This window comes from Gopherus flavomarginatus, chromosome 2, assembly GCF_025201925.1.
Source record: "Gopherus flavomarginatus isolate rGopFla2 chromosome 2, rGopFla2.mat.asm, whole genome shotgun sequence".
Lineage (NCBI taxonomy): Eukaryota > Metazoa > Chordata > Testudines > Testudinidae > Gopherus > Gopherus flavomarginatus.
The window spans coordinates 92,116,805-92,137,003 of NC_066618.1; the positions used below are offsets into that span (position 1 = coordinate 92,116,805).

The 20,199-nt window shown below is 47.0% G+C and overlaps 1 protein-coding gene across 3 annotated transcripts in view; it reads right to left on the minus strand.

The window, feature by feature from the left end:
• The window catches only part of DPY19L1 (dpy-19 like C-mannosyltransferase 1), a 113,899-nt gene that overhangs the window by 61,579 nt on the left and 32,121 nt on the right, over positions 1–20,199 (minus strand). For all 3 annotated transcript variants that reach the window (XM_050937971.1, XM_050937972.1, XM_050937970.1), the window contains exons 9-11: positions 11,048–11,139; positions 7,681–7,780; positions 3,732–3,809 (exon numbers count right to left, since the gene is read on the minus strand). In XM_050937971.1, the coding sequence (XP_050793928.1) occupies positions 3,732–3,809; positions 7,681–7,780; positions 11,048–11,139 (270 nt within the window). The remainder of the gene's footprint in view (positions 1–3,731; positions 3,810–7,680; positions 7,781–11,047; positions 11,140–20,199) is intronic.

Below are 20,199 nucleotides of genomic sequence, written 5' to 3' on the forward strand. Positions count from 1 at the left end.
CTTGCCCACACAGCCCTATATAGCCTGGGTATGGGGCAGGAGTATTTGTAGGGCGCATGAGCAGGCCAGACAGGCAACACTACCAAAAATCTCTGATCAAAGGCACAGGGTGCATGTGCCCCTGAACTGAAGCACCCAGAGGGACACTCAAAGAACAACTTTATATTTCTGCCATACAGAAAGCTGTAGATTTCAAATAAACAACACTATCAAAACTGGTAAACCAAAAATTTGATGCAGCATTTTCTTTGGCCATAGACATACTTAACCATATCATAGTTTTCTCCACTATTTTCTTATACAGTTGTAGCTGCCAACTATACTGTTCTGGCAAGTATTATTCTGGATTTTACAAAAAATTATGGATTCACAGGCCCAGCCAATGTCTCAGAAGCTATAACAGCTGATATTGAATAGGAGATGTGCTTCCAGAATCCATTAGAAGGTAAAGGACAGAATCCATGAGGAGACTGACTCCTTAAGAATCAGTTGAACCCACTGTGAGAGACCATAATTAGCAAGGAAAAAATCTCTAAGAATAAATTAAAATCCACTGGATGGAGTAACAAAGTAAACCATTAAAGCCATAGAAGGGATAGGGGAGGCACTATAAACACATTGGAATGGGAAGAAGTGGAGGATGGTGATTGAGAATCAATTGCTGGGAAAAGAGAAAAGAATTCATGATCAGGTGTGTAAGAGAAGGACAGAAAGAACCAATGGGGGAAAGATAATCATAAGCCTATATTAAGTTGTTTCTTCTAGTAGGTGAGCTATAGTTCTTTGGATTCTCAATAATCTCCTCCTAACCAGAATATTGTTCAAGAATGCATTATAGGGCATTTCTTTAAAGGAAATGTTGGCTGGGCTTGCTGAGGGAGGGCAGCTGTGCTTTATGGCTGGAGGGGATGGGGAGTGAGGTTAGAGACTGCTGCAAAAGGTGAATAGTGGTTAGTTTTGTGGTGCTGACTCACTCCCCAGGAATGTGAGGTTGGAAGTTGCAAGCCCTGGCATGGGAAGCTCCTTTTTTCCACGCAGCATTCAAGGCAGCACCCACTCTCCCTCCCCTAGTGGAGGCAAATATCGGGTTGGGTTAGGACCTGCTGTGGACATTGTGCTAGTCACTCCTCTTTAAAGGGGGCTGGGATGGAATTTTTCCCACATCACCAGATTGGCTTCGGTGGAGTGAGGTTTTTTTGCCTTCCCCACAGTAGGTGTAAGGAATGACCTTTTTCTAGTAAGAAGAAAGGGTAGTAGGCAATATATCGCAACTTATTTTGTAAGTGTGAGGTGGATGTCCAGTGCAGGTACTCCATAGGGAAGACATCCAGTGACCAGATAAATGGTCTGGTAGAAGTACTCATAAAGGAGGTGCCGGGTAAAGGAACAGAACGGGGAAGGAGGGTTGGGGACTGCTATGATTGACACGGCAGGGAGCCAACTCCCCCCCCTCCCCTGGTCTCATAGACACCTTACCCTCCTATGAGGGGGGTGAATAGTAAGGTCCAAGCCATGTGTTGGCTGGAGGAACCTGGATGGAAAATGAAGGGTGCTGGTGGAAGCCCCAGGTAATGATTTGAATAAATATGGATTTGCCTGCACTGTACACTTTATCTGCCTGCTAGTCCCAGACCTCTACATAATAAAGTTGAGGCCTGATTAAAATCCATAACAAGTGTCTCCTGTCCTTCTTTCGGTATACCCAGACAATGAAGTGTATTACAGCAATCAGACTCTTCAGGAAGAGCCTGGACATTATGGAAAAATCCAGAAAGTCATGTGGTAGCAGATATTTCTCAAAATACACAAACACAGAAACTTGTAAATGCATGACCAGTATCCATGGGCACCAGGTTTGTATAATTTTTGGTGGTATCCAGAACAGGTCCAAGCACAGCCGGCCCGTCCATAGGATGGACCAGGGCAACCACCCCAGACCCCACGCTTGGGGGGCCCTGCACTTTAGGGGGACGCAGGGTCGAGGGCGGCCTGGGAGGTTAGCAAGAGCCTGACAGTGACCGACCTGGCATCCAGGAAGACCATATATAAGAACAAATAAATTAAGCTTGCAGGTAATTTACTTATATGTTTGGAACTACCAGGAAGTGGCCAGGATAAGGAGTGAAGGACCATCACCTCCAACCTTCATGTTTTCTCAAGCTAAAACATCCTGAGATTTTGCTCAGGACTAATTTAATCATAAAATATTTTCTCATTTCTTATTTTGAAGTATGTACCAGAACATTTTTGGGGCTGTCATATGGATAAGTCATCTTCATGAGCAGGGCTGGGTTGACTCTCCTGTGAGTCTGGGGCTATTAGATTCTCTGGGGCCCCTGTATACAAAAGTCTTTTCCTTAATTTAAAACAAAATTATCACAATTATGGCATTGAGGGTATTAACACTATACTAAACTTGCCTTTTCATTAGCAAAGCCATTCTATGGTTACCTATCAGTCTTAAAACATGAAGAATATAGTTAATTCAAAATAGCCTACTTCTTATCTTAGAATAGCTGTCATATTAGTTTCTTTCTGGGAGAGATTTTGGGTGCAGGAGGGGGCTCCAGGCTGGGGCAGAGTGTTGGGGTGTAGGAGAGGATGAGGGATGCAGGCTCAAGGAGAGAGTTTGGTGCAGGAGGGGATTTTGACCTGGGGTAGGGATTGGGGTTCAGGAGGGAGTGCAGAGTCTGGGAGGGAGTTGGGATGCAGGAGAGGGTGCGAGATGCAGGCTCCGGCTGGGAGGCGCTTACCACAGGCGGCTCCAGGCTGGCAACACAGCAGGACTCAGGCAGGCTGCCTGCCTGCCATATCCCATGCTGCTCCTGGAAGCGGCCAGCTGCGGACACCTCTCTGCATGCCCCTGGGGGGGACAGTGTGTTTCCAAGCGTTGCACGCACCTGCAAGCGCCACCCCTGCCAATGGAAGCTGTGGGAACAGTGCTGGGGGGAGGGGCAGCACACAGAGCCTCCTCCCCAGATGTGCCAGCAGCTGGCCGCTTCAGGGAGCGGCGTGGGGCCAAGGCATGCAGGCAGCCTGCCTGAGTCCTGCTGCGTCGCAAGACTTTTAGTGGCCCGGAGATTGCAATCGACTGGCGGAGGCTCCAGGATTGATCTGTTGATGGCAATCGGTGGTTTGATGACCACTGAATTGTATATAATTATGGATTTATTTTTGCGGGGCTCCCTTAGTCAGAGGCCCTCAGCTGCAGCCCCTAAAGACCTGTGTTAGTCCGTGGCCCTGTTCATGAGCTGTTCCAATTAACAGCTTTGAACTGGCCATGATATTGTAGCAGAAGTGAACATAGCTCTTTCATTAAAGGGAAAACAAGTCATCGCACTGTTAATGATTTAGGATATTAAAATACTTGGTTTACATTTACATATTTGTCTAATCACAAAAATATTTATGTATTAGCAAGACATTTAGAAAATATCTACTTCTAAGACAGATGAAAAATGTTGGTCTACCAAGTTTGACAGTATTCTTTTAAAACCAGTAGATTTTTCTTTTTTTCCAATACACAATTAGTAAAGGCAAATAGTGTTCTATTTTAAAAAGTCATTTTTGTGCATCTCAAGGTCTGTGTATGGACGGGGGTCTATTCCTTTTTTCGCTTCACTCTTAATCTGACAGTAACTCTTTACACTCACAACTAATCAAAATGTCTAAAACTAGCTTCTCTTGATTAGCTGGTTTGACTAGATTACATTTTTAAAAGGAAGTATTACCATATGTGCATAAAGTATCTTCTGTAACTTGAGAGAGTCAATGTAACCCACAACATACACAGCAAATAATGAGGCTATCTGGAATTAAAAAGAGAAGATTAAACTAATTGAAAACTATACATTCATACAGCATAAATAAATTATTCAGCAATAACCCACAAGCATCTGTAGCTCCTTTTAATGGCTAAAGGCCTAAGAATTTTTGCAATGGCTTATTTTGAAAGAAGGTGGGGCTGTGTATAACACCCAAAGAATACAAAATAACATGTAAACATTTCAAGAATAAGATTTAAATTAAAAGAATAAGTTGCTTTACTAATGTTAATGATCCCCACTTGTATTAATAATTTGCTCTTAGATAGTACCTCCCATTTCCTGATAAAAGAGCATTCATTATTATTAGTCTAAAAATCAGGAAATATTATCTCCACTTTACTGATGAGGAAAATGAGGCATAGAAATTAAGTGACTGCCCAAGGTCATGCATGACGTTTATGATGATGCTAGGAACCAAATTCAGCTCTCCAAAGTTCCTGTCCATTGTCTTAACCAGCAGAGCACCCCTGCTGCCTCTGCCTTGATTTTCTGAAAAACGAAGGTCATTTTATCAAACATTTTTAAAATAAACATGATTCTGTAGTTTATATTTTTGGTGGCCACCTGCAACTAATTTTCTTCTTTGTGGTTAGGAGACCCATCCACCCCTGCCCAGATTGTTTCATTCAAAAGCAGCACCTGCTACTTCAAAATACAGCAGCCCAAAGTAGATGGGAGAGAAGAAAAGCTCCTGCATTCCAGGCACCTTGGGTTGACAAGGAGAGGAGAGAGAGAAGGGCATCCTTGCTCCTCAAAAATACAAGAAAAGCTGAGGACACAAATACTTGTGGGGGAGAGCATCGGGAATAATTCTACCAATTACTTCTCCACATTATCCTTTATCCAGTTATTCATTCATTTCCCAGCTTTTAATTTAAGAGTCATGGGTGTTTTGCACCCTAGCTCAGGATAGCAGACGCTTAGGAAGGTCTGAGTGCTTTTTCTATGCCTCTCATTCTAACCCCAACTTCTTCAGGATGATATTTAATGCAGCAGCTTGCTGTCTGCAGACCCAAATAGGGAGCAAGACTTCTGCTTCCAAAAGGGACAATTACGTAAAGAGTCCAGAATGCATTAAAAGTCACACATTGTTTAAAACAAAAAACCTGACATGGGTTAGTAATTAATTCACCATGTCCCCATATTTTATTTATTTTTAAGAATGAGGTCAGTCATTGCAGCAACCCTTTGAATCAGGTAATCAACGCACTTGCACTTAGAAGCTACACACAAAGAGTAATTTTTCAGTGGGGAAGCTAGATATGATGACCAATGCTTTGTGTTGTGAAATCTAAGCCCTTACTTTTCCTAATCTACGTCCTATTGACTGAAAAATTCCTAAAAGCCCTGATTACAGAATTTTTTTTTAAATCTGTGCTAATTAGCACTTCTGGGCTTACATTTTTCTCTAATTCAAATGCATAAAGATAAGTATGTGCTGACTACAGATATATTTAACAGACACTTTTAAACTACATTATATACTCCTGGGGGAAGTCTGTGCCACTGCATATGCGCAGAATTCATTCCCCCCACAGGTTTCTTTGCCTCCCCATCATTTTTTGCGGGGAAGCAAAGGGAAGCCACAAGAGCGGTCACATGCCAGCATGGTTTCTAGTGCCCAGAGCAGCTGGCAGAGACGTAAATCTCCAAAGGGGTTGGGGTGGGGATGCCCATGGGCATAGTTTGGGGGGCATAGTCCCCTCAGATGCAAGGCATAGGGGTATGCGGGGTCACATGCCACTGCCCCCACCCCCCATTTCCGTGAGCACAGAGCTGCCTGGATGAAGAAGGGTTCCGCTACGGCTAGCGGACTCTGCAGCTGGATGTCATCTCCTGAGTCGTCGTGCTGGTCGGGTTCCCCTTCTGCATGCTGGAAGCCATCTTGTTTTCTGTACAGTGGTGAGTTCCCACAGTGGGACAGGGCAAGAGAGGTGGGTTGGGGCAGAAGGCATTGGGGAAGGAAGGAGGATGAAGGAGTTGTGAGAGAGGAATGTGGGAGTTAACGGAGAGGGATAGTGGCAGTGGATAGTGGGAAGAGAAAGGGGAAAGGGATAGGACATGGGGAAGAGGGGGAGCTCGTCATGCAGCATTCCCTCAGCAGCAGCACTGGAGCTCCCCCATTAAGCAGGCCCATCAAACCCCCACCCCATCGAGCCCCACCCCTCCTGCACCTGGACCACCCTAATGAGCCCCCCCACACCCAGACTTCCAACTCAATGAGCCCCACTCCCCCAGCACCCAGAGCCTCTTGCTGAGCCCCCACACCTAAACCACCCCTGCCAAGCACAATCCCACCATACCCAGATGGCCCCTGCTGAGCCCCAACCACCTTCACCTGGATCCCCTGCAGATTCCCATTGTTCCTACACCCGAATCCCCCCCAACAAGCTCTTGTGCATCCAGATCCCACACTGAGCCACCCACTCCTAGACTGCCCCACACAGAACTCTCTCACCCCACACCTGGGTTCCCCCAAACTAAGCCCCGCCACACTTGTATTCTGGCGGGCTGAGCCAGCCTGCCCATCCCTGGAATGCCTAGTGCAGAGGGGCAGGACCCCAGGGTGTTTCTGGGACAGGCCCAACCCTTGCGCTGTGTCAGGGTTGGATGCACCCTCACCACCGAGTCCCTGTCCTGGGGGGAGGAAGGGAGGGCTCCAGAGTGATCTTCCACTTCCATCCAGCAAGTGGCCTGTGCTCCCCACTGCCATGTTGGAGCCTCCACATCTATTTATTAACAAATACAATTTGCAGCGTTTTAAAATATTGTGCATAGAATTTTTATTTTTTGGCATAGAATTCCCTCTGGAGTACTTAAATCAGACGAGTTCTTTGCTGCTGTCAGACAGTAATTACTGTACCTGGTGGTAATAGGTACACCAAAAGTCAACACTATCCATGTAAAATTCATGCTGGAATATTATATGTTAAACATAAAAAAAAAATTCCAAGACATTTTAAAATAGTTCCCTATTTGTATTAATCACCTTAGTTTATTAACATAATTTTGTAATTTTAATAAATTGATTGTACTCAGATTTTTATTTTTACTTTTTAGACTTCAAACAATTTGGGCAGTGAAAGTAAACATGTTACTTTCACTTACTGGTTCTAACGATGGGGAGTTTTTTCTTAATATATGCATTTCTAGGACTAAAAGGCAAATTACTTAAATTTCCACGCCTAAAAATTTTTGTAACTGAAATATTTTATTAGTATCACAAAAACATTTGTTTTCATATATGGTTTTGCAACTACATTTGGACTATTTCTGTTTCTCTGGAGGCAGAAAAATCTGGGAAGGGCTCAAAGTGGGCAGGCCTATGCTCAAATAAGGACAAACATTCTGGTATACTTTCCATCACCTTAGAGAAAAAAACCCACAGTTAAGATTGTGGGACAAGAAGGGGACAATTTTGAAATAACTTTGGAGTTGTTAGGACAGCATTGAATGTGATGGTGCAATATGAACCTGGGAGCAAGAGAAGTCTGGCTGCTGCATTCTGGACTCTGTTTAGAGAACAGATATCCAGAATGAACGTAAAACCAAATTTTGGTTACTGTGCTACAAAATGGCAATGGTAGATAAAACACATCAGAAGTCCTATGAATTCATTTGACTGTAGAAAGCAGTTAATTTATCTAAAGAAGATAAAGATTCTACCTGAATCAAAGTTTGGCAATGAACTACACACTTGTCTAAATATACTGTGTATAGTGTAATACTATAAAGCTTGAACTTATTATTCTGAAGCTACATACACACTATGCTATCATCCCATGTACAGGAACAGAGGTGTGTTTAATAGATCCATAAATATTTTGGTGATATTCAATAAAAATTGTCTTACTTGTGTCAGAAGGACAAACTGAGCAAACTGCCAGGGAAGCATGAAAAAGACATTAGAAACACACAGTGCAATCAAGCTTCCTCTATTAATATTCGGAGTCCTTAGGAAAAAAGAAATAGAATAGATACCAGTAAGTTAAACTATAATAGGCTTTTGCATTTCATCCAAAAAAGCATCAGAGAATAGTATCAAAAAATTAAAAATTGCCTTGTAACTGGACTTGCAATATAAATTGACAACGGTGAACAAAATAGTTTAAGTAACTTTTGTATTAATTTCCATGAGAATATATAATATAAGAATAATTAAAATAATTAATTCTGACCCTTGTTATTTCATAGCTTACCTTTTGAAATAAAAGTAGAAGTTGAAGTAAACAAAAAAGTGCTGAGTGGCCCCACTAAGCAAGCCATAAAAAACATGCATCTCAAAAACTGTAACATTTAGTTTAGAATTCCTTTCAGGCTTTATGAAGTGTTCCAACTCTTCAGATTTCTCTAAAGGTGCCCAGACTGCCTCATTCTCATTGATGACACGACAGCCAGATGCATTACTCAAGTGACACAGACATATTTTGTGCAATACTTCTAGTCCAGTATTATAAAACACAGGGGATATATCAATGGTATTTGCTAACAACAGTTCAGAATTTGACCTCACCATATATCATTATTTAATCTTCACTTGTCTACCCACCTATGGGGAAATGAAAATATGGCCATTATTTGGGACTATATGGGGCTCTGTCCTCAAGGGTTACTGGCATCAGAAAAAGGTATGTCTATGGGAAAAAGAGTAGAAACTTTCTTGCCAATCTGTAACAGTCTGGGAAAACTGAGGCAGCCACCTATGAGGTTTGAAGACTTTCAAGGAAGGACAATCAGTTCCATAAATGAAGAAGAAAACTGCTTTCATGGAATATAATGCTAACAAGAGATGAAAGCCCAGCTCATTCAGACTAAATTGTTCCATCTGCTAGAAGACAAGAAATAAACTAGATAACTCAGCTGCAGCCAGACTTTATATTGGGGTCTAATGTCACAAAATTCTTTAATATCATCTATTAGGAGGATTATAGTTATAATCACTTGTGTGAATTGACCCATATGTCCTTCCTTGGAAGTTCCTGAATCTCTTGGATGGTTTCCCGTTTTCCCAAACTGCTGCAAGTCAGCAGGAAAGTTTTCTACTCCTTCTCCAACAGACATGCCCCTCTGTGATGCCAATGACGCCTGAGAGCAGAGCCCTGTAGGCCACGAATGGCTGCCATGCTTCCACTCCTCCACAAGACGACAATTGGGGATGAAATTATATATGAGGCTGCGAGGCAGGTGAGGCAATAACTGTAGCTAGTTGACACATTCTAATACTCTCATCTGAATTTGCACTGACCCATGGTGTCCTCTGACTCCATTTTTCAATTACCTCAGTGACCAAACAAATATTTCATAATGAAAAAGCATCAAAGTTTCAAAATGCCCCCATGGATTTGTCTGAGTGACAGGGACCACCAATTAAAAGTTTCATGGAAGAGCCATCTTCTGGCCATCTTTCATCTGCTGTGGAGAAATGGAACCTTGCCAACCAGCTGGAAGGACGGTATTGTGATCTCACTTTATAAGGGCAACGGACTGAATAGTGAATGTAAGAGCTACAGGCCGATCACCTTATTGTCCATGCCAGGGAAGGTGTTTGCAAATGTTCTGCTGGCACGTTTGGAGCCCCTGCTCAGTGTTGCTCCCAACAATCAGGCTTTACGAAGAACAGTTCCACATTAGATGACACCAGCCCTCCGCTTGTTGTCAGAGATACACCATGAGTTCAAAACCCCCTGCACATAGCATACATCTACCTTACGGCTGCATTTGATTCAGCTGACCAAGTCGCACTATAGAAGGCCTTAAAGGGCATAGGTGTCCCAATCACTCTGCTGGACTTCATTAGCAAGCTACATAATGGAACCACTGCCCACGTACATCTGGAGAATCGGATATCAGCACCTTTTAAAATCAGTATTTGGTTTCATGAAGGGCTGTATCTTGGCCCTACACTCTTTTGTTGGGCAATGGATTTCATAATGAAGTTTCCTTTGGACTTCAGAATAAGCAGATATCAGGAATAAAATCCCTTCCTCCATACGGCCCCTAACTGCACCAGAGTCTGCACTTCCTGAATTAATATAACCTTGTGAGAGTTGTCTGTGAAAAGGGTCAGGGAAGGGGGCAGGAGGAACAGTGAATTGCAGGGTATATCCCAGTTCCAGTATGCTTAGAGTATCTGACGTAATGTAGGTCAAGGCATTTAAGTAGTGGGACAACTTGTTGCCAAAGGGAGAAAAGATGTCTGGGAGTGGGTTACTGCCCTCAGCCAAAGAATCAAAAAGACTGCTTGGAAGTTTAAAGTTGTCTCAAGGTCGCAGAAATTGAAGGAGGTTGAGACGGTGGTCTCTTCTTTTGAGACCTAGGATGCCTTCTAGAGCTTTTGGGCTGTCTCACTGGGTAGTACAGATACCTCTGCTGGGCCTGATTGATTTTAGGGTTATCCTGGAATCTTTTAGTGTTCAGAGCTTCCTCTGTTTTGCCCCAAAACAAATCTGAACCTTCAGAGGGTGTTGGACTTCAGCTGGTACACTCAATACTTGCTGCCATGAAACAGGGTGCATAGTGATGGCTGTCACGAGTTGCTGAGTCTGTTTCATCTAGCACAACCTCTGGAGAGGAGTGGGCAAACAACCCTCACTTATAAAAATCTTAAATTCCTTGTTCACTTTATCAAGTAGCTTATTCTGAAATTTAGGTCTCTAAAGCACAAAGGGGAAGTGTGAGGCATTCAGACGTGTTATGACAACTGATGACGGGTGGAGAAGGGGGGAGGAGGGAGGGCAGTCCTGCCCCCCTCCTCCTTTATGCTCTTGGCAAGTAGCAAAAGCACACAGAGGGTTCGTGAGCCTTGCCCCAAAAAGTGTAATGCTACAGGAAAAAGTTATCCAACTCTGGTGCACTGGTGCCCACACATCTAGGATGGAATGACAAGGGCAAACACTCAAAGAATCATATATATGATTTCTGGTTTGTACAGTAAGGCTGTGTCTAAACTAGGAGTTTATTTCATTACCAGTGTTACCAACACCAATGTAGCTCCACTAGCCCAGTGTTAAAAATGTTGTGATAATGGGAGCCTAGCCTAAACCACTAGTGTCACTATTACTACCAGTGGTGGAGACCCTTTGGTGTTAGCAATAATGGGTAATGTCTGAGGGAAAAAAACGAGTATATACAAGACCATAGCCTCTAAATAAATGCACTGTCTCAGGGATTCTGTGTTTTAACTCTTCACTCTTAATAACCACACATAAATTGGAAGCTACCTGAGAATGTAGGTCAAAAGCAACATCTGAAGCACAAGGAATGGGTATGAGAAACTTTCACGGAGGGGTGGAGTCCACATCACACGCGTGCACTGAAAATAAGAACTGAATTAGTTCATAGTATGTTCTGATACATTTTCATTTTTTCCCCGCAATGAATTTATGATTTAAAATTATCAACTACGAAAACTGAAATGGTACAAAAACAAAGTAGATGAAGACTCAGTCATAAGTCAACGAAACATTGTGTCATAAGACAAGATACAAGAGATGGAAGAAAGGAGCATGCATGCTTGAGTGAAGATGCAGCTTTGGGTCTCTAATGGTTGGGGCAGGAAGGGTTTAACCACTACTACTGGCTCTCTCTCTTGATATGAGAGAACTGCAGTGGGAATGATATCTCACTCTTGCAAAAACAAAAATCTAACAGCCCGGGAGCAGTTTTGTCCACCAAGAACAAAGATGCCGAAGTAACACAGGTTCTCCTCACCTCCACTTATTTATTATGGCCATATCTTGCAATCCCTTATTTACAAAAACAGTCTTTGCTGAAATCAATTAATTATGCATGTGAATAAGGACTACTCAAACAGCAAGACTGTGACTAGCTAATACAGCAATGCATAAAAGAGTGCAGGGGAACAGGGTGAGGCCAACACACCTGTATGCCTATGTTAAGTCTCCCACACTGTGGCTCAGGCACGGAGAGAAGAAAGCAGACACTGTGTACCCAACAGCTGTGCGGAATGTACAGAAAAAGACGGTTACTCACCTTTGTAACTGTTGTTCTTCGAGATGTGTTGCTCACATCCATTCCAGTTAGGTGTGCGCGCCGCGCGTGCACGTTCGTCGGAAAACTTTTACCCTAGCAACTCGGTGGGCCGGCAGGTCGCCCCCTAGAGTGGCGCCATCATGGCGCTTGATATATAGCCCTGCCGGCCCACCCGCTCCTCAGTTCCTTCTTGCCGGCTACTCCGACAGTGGGGAAGGAGGGCGGGTGTGGAATGGATATGAGCAACACATCTCGAAGAACAACAGTTACAAAGGTAAGTAACCGTCTTTTCTTCTTCGAGTGATTGCTCATATCCATTCCAGTTAGATGAATCCCAAGCCTTATGTAGGCGGTGGGGTCGGAGTGAAATGTGGCAGAATGAAAACTGCTGAGCCAGAGGCTACAGCATCTCCTGACTGTTGAACCAGGGCATACTGCGAAGCAAAGGTATGGACCGAGGACCAATGGAGCTGCGCGACAGATCTCGTGGGTAGGAACACGAGCCAGCAAGGCGGCAGATGAAGCCTGAGCCCTGGTAAACTGCACGATGATGTGGCTTGGGGAAAATATGAGCCAAATCATAACAAGTTCGGAAGTCTGCCATCACCCGAGATGTGATCCTCTGAGAGGAAAACAAGCAAGCCCTCCCTTTGGCCCGCTACCGTGACAGAGCTGGGGCACCTTACAAAATGGTTCTGGCAGCGCAATATAAATGCGAGCACTCCACAGATGTCCAAGGAGTGCAATGGTTGTGCCCATTGCGTTGAGCTGTGGGTAACATGAAAGGCCGAAACCACCTTAGGGAGGAAAGCCGGGTGCGGTCATAACTGCACCTTGTCTTTGTGAAACCTAGTGTACGGCGGAACCCTCGTAAGAGCTCTGAGCTCGGAGACCCGTCTGGCCGATGTAACAGCTACGAGGAAAGTTTGTCGTCCAAGACGGGTATATCAGAGGGCCAGTCGTGAACGGCTCGACTGGGGGAGACATAAGTCTGATTAAAACTAGGTTGAGGTCCCAGGTTGGGGCTGGCGGCGCACCCGAGGGTGCAAGCTCTCCAAGCCCTTGAGGGATCTCGAACCCATAGAGCATGAGAACACGGAACGTCCACCTTAGCCTGGCTGGAAGGTAGAGATGGTTGCTGAGTGTATCCTCAGCGATGATACCGCCAGGACCTGCCGCTGAAGGCCAGAGGTAGGCCAAATAGAGGGGGTCGAGACCTCAGCAGGAGCAAGATCGAGCGTATTGCAGCTGTAGAAGAAACGCTTCCACCTGGCCCGGTACGTTGACCAGGTGGAAGGCTTCCTGTCACCCCGGCTCAGTTACGCAGCGGCCACACCGTGAGGCGAAGAGGCTGCAGGTCCGAGTGACGAAGCCTGTCGTTGCCCTGAGTGATGAGGTCTGGGTGGGGTGGCAGGGTAATTGGGTCTGTTATTGACAGGCCGAGCAACGTGGTATATCAGTGCTGCCTGGACCACTCTGGAGTGATCATGATGATGCGCGCTCTGCCCCTGCGGAGTTTGAGCAGGACCTAATGAACCAGTGGGAACAGTGGGAAGGCATAATGGAGTTGGCCTTTCCACGGCATCAGGAATGCGCCCAAGACCGATCCTGAGGAGAGACCTTGGAAGGAGCAGAACATCTGGCATTTTCTGCTCTCTCGGTGAGCGAACAGGTCTATGTGAGGAAACATCTCCGCTTCTGGACAGCAGAACGCCTCACATGGGGCAGAGTGATCACTCGTAAGACAGGAAAGACCTGCTGAGTCCAAGCGCCAAGACGTTCCGAACGCCTGGGAGAAAGGACGTCACCAGCTCCATCGAGTAGGCCATGCAAAAGTCCCGGAAATGGATGGCCTCCTGACAAAAAAGGGGGGGAGGACCATGTCCCTCCCTGGATACTTATGAAGCACATGGCCGCTGTGTTGGCTGTAAACACCGAGATACAACGGCCTCGCAGCTGCCGCTGGAACCCCTGGTACGCCAGGCGGACTACTCTCATTTTTGGGGCATTGATGTGGAATGCCAGCTCCCGAGAAGACCAAAGGCCTTAAGCTCGGAGGTGACCGTGAGCACTTGAGCAGAGAGATGATGCGTCCGTCGTCAGGGGCAGTGAGGGCTGGGGCGGAGGAAACCGCCTCCCTGCCCACACCAGGGAGGGAGTTAGCCACCACTCTAGGGAGCCTAAGGTGCTCGAGGGAACGGTGACTACCATGACCATTGGCTCCCTGTCCGGGTGGTACGCCGAGGTGAGTCGGACTTGGAAAGGACGGAGGCGGAGCTTGGCATGTTTGGTTACCAACTTGCGGGCAACCATGGACCCAGGAGACTGAGACAAGTACGAGCCGAGGTCGTTGGGAAAGCCTGCAGACCTCAGATGATTGTTGCCATCGCCTAAAACCGCAGTTGTGATAAGCAGGCTCCGGCTAGGTAGGAGACCAAGATAGCTCCTAGGAAGTCCAACCTCTGCGTGGGAACCAGAGTGGATTGCTCAATAGTAATCATCAGGCCTCGACCTGTGAATAAGACCGTGACGATGCCCACGCGCTGAGTGGTTTGTGTCTCAGAGTCTCCTCGGATAAGCGAATCGTCCAGATACGGAAAAACGCATATCCGACATCAGCGAAGGTAGGCGGCGACTATGGCCGTAAACCAGAAGTACTGACAGTCAGCTAGAACGCGGAGGTATCTCCTGTGCGGAGGGAAGATGGCGTAGCGAAAGTACGCGTCCTTCATATCCAGGGCGGCATAGTAGCCCCCAGGAGGCAAGGATGGAATAATGGTTCCCAGGGATACCGTGCAGAACTTCAACCTTATCCTAAACCGGTTGAGTCCATGCAGGACTAGGAAGGTCTGAGACCTGCGTTCGAGTGGGGAACTAGGGCATAACGGGAGTAAAACCCCTTGCCCCTTTCGTCCATCGGCGTCTGCACCTCTTGTACGAGGAATTGCTCGTGAGAGGGGTCCCTGAACGGGGACAGGGCTGGAATAAATTAGAGGTGGTATCTATGCTCCACCGTGCGCAGGATCTAGCGATCTGAAATTAACTAGGGCCACGCCAGGAGAAAGCGGGATTGGGATCCCGGTCTGTGACTGGTACACCGCCCTCAGGCGCACCTTGGAAGGTTCGTCTGCGACCGCCTTGGCCTCGCCGTTTGCCAAAGTCCTGTCTCTGGCTAGGCACAGAGTATGGCGGGTGGGGGCAGAAAGGCCTGCGTTTGGTCGCTGGCAAATGCATGCTGAGAGAGCGCATTAGGACCCTATCGTCCATTAGGCTTGGCAGCCTGGGGCTGTCTTTGCCGCGAAAGGCCTTTACCACAAAGGGTAAATCCTGAATGGCATACTGCAGCTCTGGCCGGAGGTTTAAAACCTGGAGCCATGAGATGCACCTCATGGCGACACCAAAGGCCAGAGTCCTGGCTGCAGAGTCTGCTGCATCGAACGAGGCCTGGAGGGATGCTCTGGGTACCTTTTTCTTTTCCCCCGTCCTCCAAGACGGCAGCGAACTCTTGGCCGGTTTCGGGGCTGGCGCCCGCTGGCCATCATATCAGAATCGTGGTCCTGAGCATAAGATCTGCGCATGTGGGATGACACGCATGCGTGTCCGGATGGCCATGGAGGTACTAAAAGAAGGCACAGGCAGAGTCTCTGACTCTATCGGACCTTGCCCAACTCGGCACCGGGAACCGGCACCGGGATGCGTACCGGTACCTGGAACGAGATCCAGACCCGCAACCAGAATGGTGCCTGGAGGTCGACCGAGATCTCGAGGCTCGGGGAGAGGCTACAGGAGTCAAGGTACCTGTCGCTGTGCCGGGAGTCGGAATGGTGCCGATAGCGGGTCGGCGAATGGGATACCGACCGGTGCAGCGAGTGCGACTAGTACCGATGAGGAAAACAGCACCGGGACTGCAAGTGGTGTCGGGCGTGCCGACAGGATCTGGAGTGTCTGCGGGACCGTGATCATGAACGGTGCCGCTCTGCTGTGCTGACAGAGGATGGTCACATGAAGAGACTGTATCACCCGCACCGGCGGTGCCGGGGTCAGGCAGCATCGACTCTGTCATGGCAATGAGATCCCTCGCCGTTGGTAATGCCTCCAGCATGGAGGGAACAGCAGGCTCAACCACAGTGCATACTGGGGAGCTGTCAGGCACCGGATTCGAAGGCCCTCATGGGACCGGGATCGACGGTACCGAGGTCGTCAGAGCTTCGGTGGGCGTCGGTGCCGGGCGATCCGAGTTAGATGAGCTGTGTGGCTGCGGTGCCGTCGGCACGGAAGCAGCAGGAGCAATAAGCTCAACCACGGCGCGCGCCGGGGAGCCGTCAGGCACCGGATTCCACGGCCCTTGTGGGACTGGAATCGACGGTGCCGACGTTGTCGGTGCCTCAGAGGTGTCCGTGCCGGGCAATCCGACTTAGACGAGCTGGCTGCGGCGCCGTTGGCACGGAAGCAGCAGGAGCAGTAGCTCAACCACGGCGCGTGCCGGGGAGCCGTCAGGCACCGGATTCTACGGCCTTTATGGGACCGGGATCGACGGTGCCGACGTCGTCGGTGTCGCAGCAAGTGTCGGTGCGGGGCGATCCGACTGAGACGAGCTCTCTGGCTGCGGTGCCGTTGGCACGGAAGCAGCAGGAGCAATAGCTCAACCACGGCGCGTGCCGGGGAGCCGTCAGGCACCGGATTCTACGGCCCTTGTGGGACCGGGATCGACGGTGCCGACGTCGTCGGTGCCGCAGCAGGTGCTGGTGCCAGGCGATCCGACTAGACGAGCTCTCTGGCTGCGGTGCCGTTGGCACGGAAGCAGCAGGAGCAGAAGCTCAACCACGGCGCGTGCCGGGGAGCCATCAGGCACCGGATTCTACGGCCCTTGTGGGACCGGGATCGACGGTGCCGACGTCGTCGGTGCCGCAGCAGGTGTTGGTGCCAGGCGATCCGACTTAGACGAGCTCTCTGGCTGCGGTGCCGATGGCACGGAAGCAGCAGGAGCAGTAGCTCAACCACGGCGCATGCCGGGGAGCCGTCAGGCACCGGATTCTACGGCCCTTGTGCGACCGGGATCGACGGTGCCGACGTCGTTGGTGCCTCAGCAGGTGTCGGTGCCGGGCGATCCGACTTAGACGAGCTCTCTGGCTGCGGTGCAGTCGGCACGGAAGCAGCAGGAGCAGTAAGCTCTACCACGGCGCGTGCTGGGGAGCTGTTAGGCACCGGATTCAATGGCCCTGGGGGACTGGAATCGATGGTGCCGATGTCATCGGTGCCTCTGCAGGTGTCGGTGCCGGGCCATCCGACTTAGGCGAGCTCTCTGGCTGCGATGCAGGTGGCACGGAAGCAGCAGGAGCAGGGGGCTCTACCACGGCGTGTGCCGGGGAGCCGTCAGGCACCAGCAGGAATTGTAGGCTCTCTCAACCTCGGAGGAAGGGAGCGGTGCCGAGTCGACTTCGGTGCCGGTGACGGCCGGTGCCGAAAGGCCTTGGCAGTACCGGCGGAGTCCGGTGCCGAGGAGGCGCTTCTGCCAGCCACTTGATCATCGCTCGGCGCCCAAGGTGGAGGGGTAAGTGAAAGTCCCGCTCCTTTTTGTTCTCGGCTTAAAAGCCTTGCAAATGGGGTACTTAGCTGTCAAGTGATTCCCTGAGGCACTTCAAACAGGAGTCGTGTGGATCTCCCTTCGGCATCGGCTTCTGGCAGGCCGAGCCCATTTTAAAACCCGGTGAGCCGTGCATGGGCTCCGGCACCGGGTTCATGGAAGGGGCTACTTCCTGAACCCCGCTAACAATTATCAATCTAACTATGTTAGCAGAGAAAAAACGTATAACTATACAAATATATATATAAAGGAATTATAACTGTATAACTATATACGAGAACTACGAGTAGCTAGGGAAGTGGAGGTCAGCTAAGCCGCGCTCCACTGTTCCAACGACCGACACGGGCGGTAAGAAGGAACTGAGGAGCGGGTGGGCCGGCAGGGATATATATCAAGCGCCATGATGGCGCCACTCTAGGGGGCGACCTGCCGGCCCACCGAGTTGCTAGGGTAAAAGTTTTCCGACGAATGTACCGACGAACGTGCACGCGCGGCGCGCACACCTAACTGGAATGGATGTGAGCAATCACTCGAAGAAGAACTTGGCTTTGCCCACCAACACACAAGCCAGTAACATTGAGCAGCTGAAACTAAGTGTACCTGTTACATGGCTGCTGTAAATTACTCCCTCCATCGCAGAGCAAGTGATTAGAAGGGAAACCAATTGTGACTGAACCACAATGTCTTCTCAGAATGCTCTTGGGGTAGCAAAGCATGTGCCACCCCATATGTGCTAAGTTGAGCCTTTAGGTTCAGCCCTATATAAGGATTTGCAGAAATCAGATCCTTGGTTTTCAAAAGTCAATTCCACCCAGGAGTTAACTAAAACTTTATATATTTGAATATTTCTTTGCAACATTTTTCCATTTCAAATTAATGTTATTGTGCAATTATGCACAAGAGGCTTCATGTTACTTCAACTTTTGAAAGATGTTCCTTCTTGTATATTAGCAATTTAACTGTGTTAGAAAATTTATGTTTGAAAGAAACCTGCTGTAAGATGTATTACAAATTCAATACAGTATCTAAATATAAAACCTTTTAATAACATGAAATATACAAGCAAAGCTAGAAGAAAGGTTTAATTACCAACAAACAGCTATCAGGTACTTATTTTCCCATCCAAAATTTTAAAAGTAATCTTGAACAGACAAAGTACATCTCTCCTTTATATGCATTTACTGTGGCAATGGAAGGGGAATGACTTTAGTGGACTTCTACTAATATTGAGACTTTTACTGAGGAACTGCTGGTACAAGCAAAGGGTTTCAATGGACTTTTATTCTCACATTAACTTACGAATCAGCAATATTCTCTCTCCACCCCCATCTGTGTCTGTCTTGATCAATAACTGATTAGACTGCATAAAGTATGGTAGCATTTAGTCTGCAGCAAGAGTATGTGTATCTTAACCAACAGGAGCCTAAGTTCCCCCCTAAATTTGATGATAGTCTCCAATTACACTTAAGAGGCCAATTAGTGCTATATGTACTATGCTTCCACACAGCACAATTCCCAATATCAGAAAAAACAATGACACAGAGTACGAGCCCAAACGTAGCTCAAACTTGGCAGAACGTGGAGGAACAAATTTAAGTCGTCAGATGTCCTCTACTAACATGCAAGACAGGAGGATACAGAGTTCAAGGGACAGATGCTGTGCAAAGGAGGCAGGAGACAGGTAGAGAATTTAAACAGAGGAAGTGCTTTAATCAAGGGAAGAGAACAAAATCCAGATTTAAGGAATGAAAATGATTATGAAATATTAAAACATCAGCTGAAAAAAGGAAGCACACACAGATGGAGTAGTAGGAACAAGCCGTTGAAAACGGAGGCAAAACTAGAAAATAAAAAGTTTATTGAAAAGAAGATATGAAGAAAAGAAAAACATTTTAAAGTGCAGTTCCACTCAGTATAGTGACTAAACACGACACTGTGTTGCTCCATGTTTGTCCCTAATTTCCAAATCAAGTGTGTTCAATTGACAGATTTTTCCCCCCCTCTCCTTTTTATTTATTTTAACCGTCAGCCACCCACACAACTCCTGATCAGGGTCAGCCTGAATTCTCTCTGACTCCTGCATCACTGAAGTAATAAAAGGATCTTTAGAGAAAATTATTTCCCAGTTTATAACTGTTCATCCAGATTACCTTCAGATTAAACCCTGAGTAATATCTGTATAACCTCATTAGTCTTCAAATGATTTTTAACAGGTGTAATCAACTGGAACTTAGTAAACAATTCTTTTAAGAATTAGCAAGCAGGAACTGAATCACGCTCACTCTCAGCTGTATTGACTCTGCAGCACAAAACGCTTATTTTTTGGTGAAGTAAGTGATATTATGTTAAAAGCGCATATACTGTTATGTTCTTTGATTTTTTAGTTATTTTTTTGAGAGTACAGCCACACTTAAAATGTACCTAACTTGCAAGATACAGAAAGAAAAAAGTAGTAAAAGTAAAAATGATACATAGGATGAGCAACCAAAAAAAGAGAGCATTTACCTTATTGCTATATTGACTTTACCAAGAGTTGTGCCATTTTCCTATGCTTGAAATGTAATATCGCTGTAAGGTAAATGTTTCTTTTTCAAGATAGCCCAAAGCAGCACATTAATATTTTATTTTATGCCAAACAGCTATTTGATATCTCATACACACACACATATGTGATTCCTTTAGCATTTTGTTGAAGCTGTTACACTGTTAATCTGTGGTCAAGGACAGTGGCACCCACAGTTCTATGCATGTTACACATGGTGCATGCCATTGGCAGGGAACTCAGGGCTCAGGCTG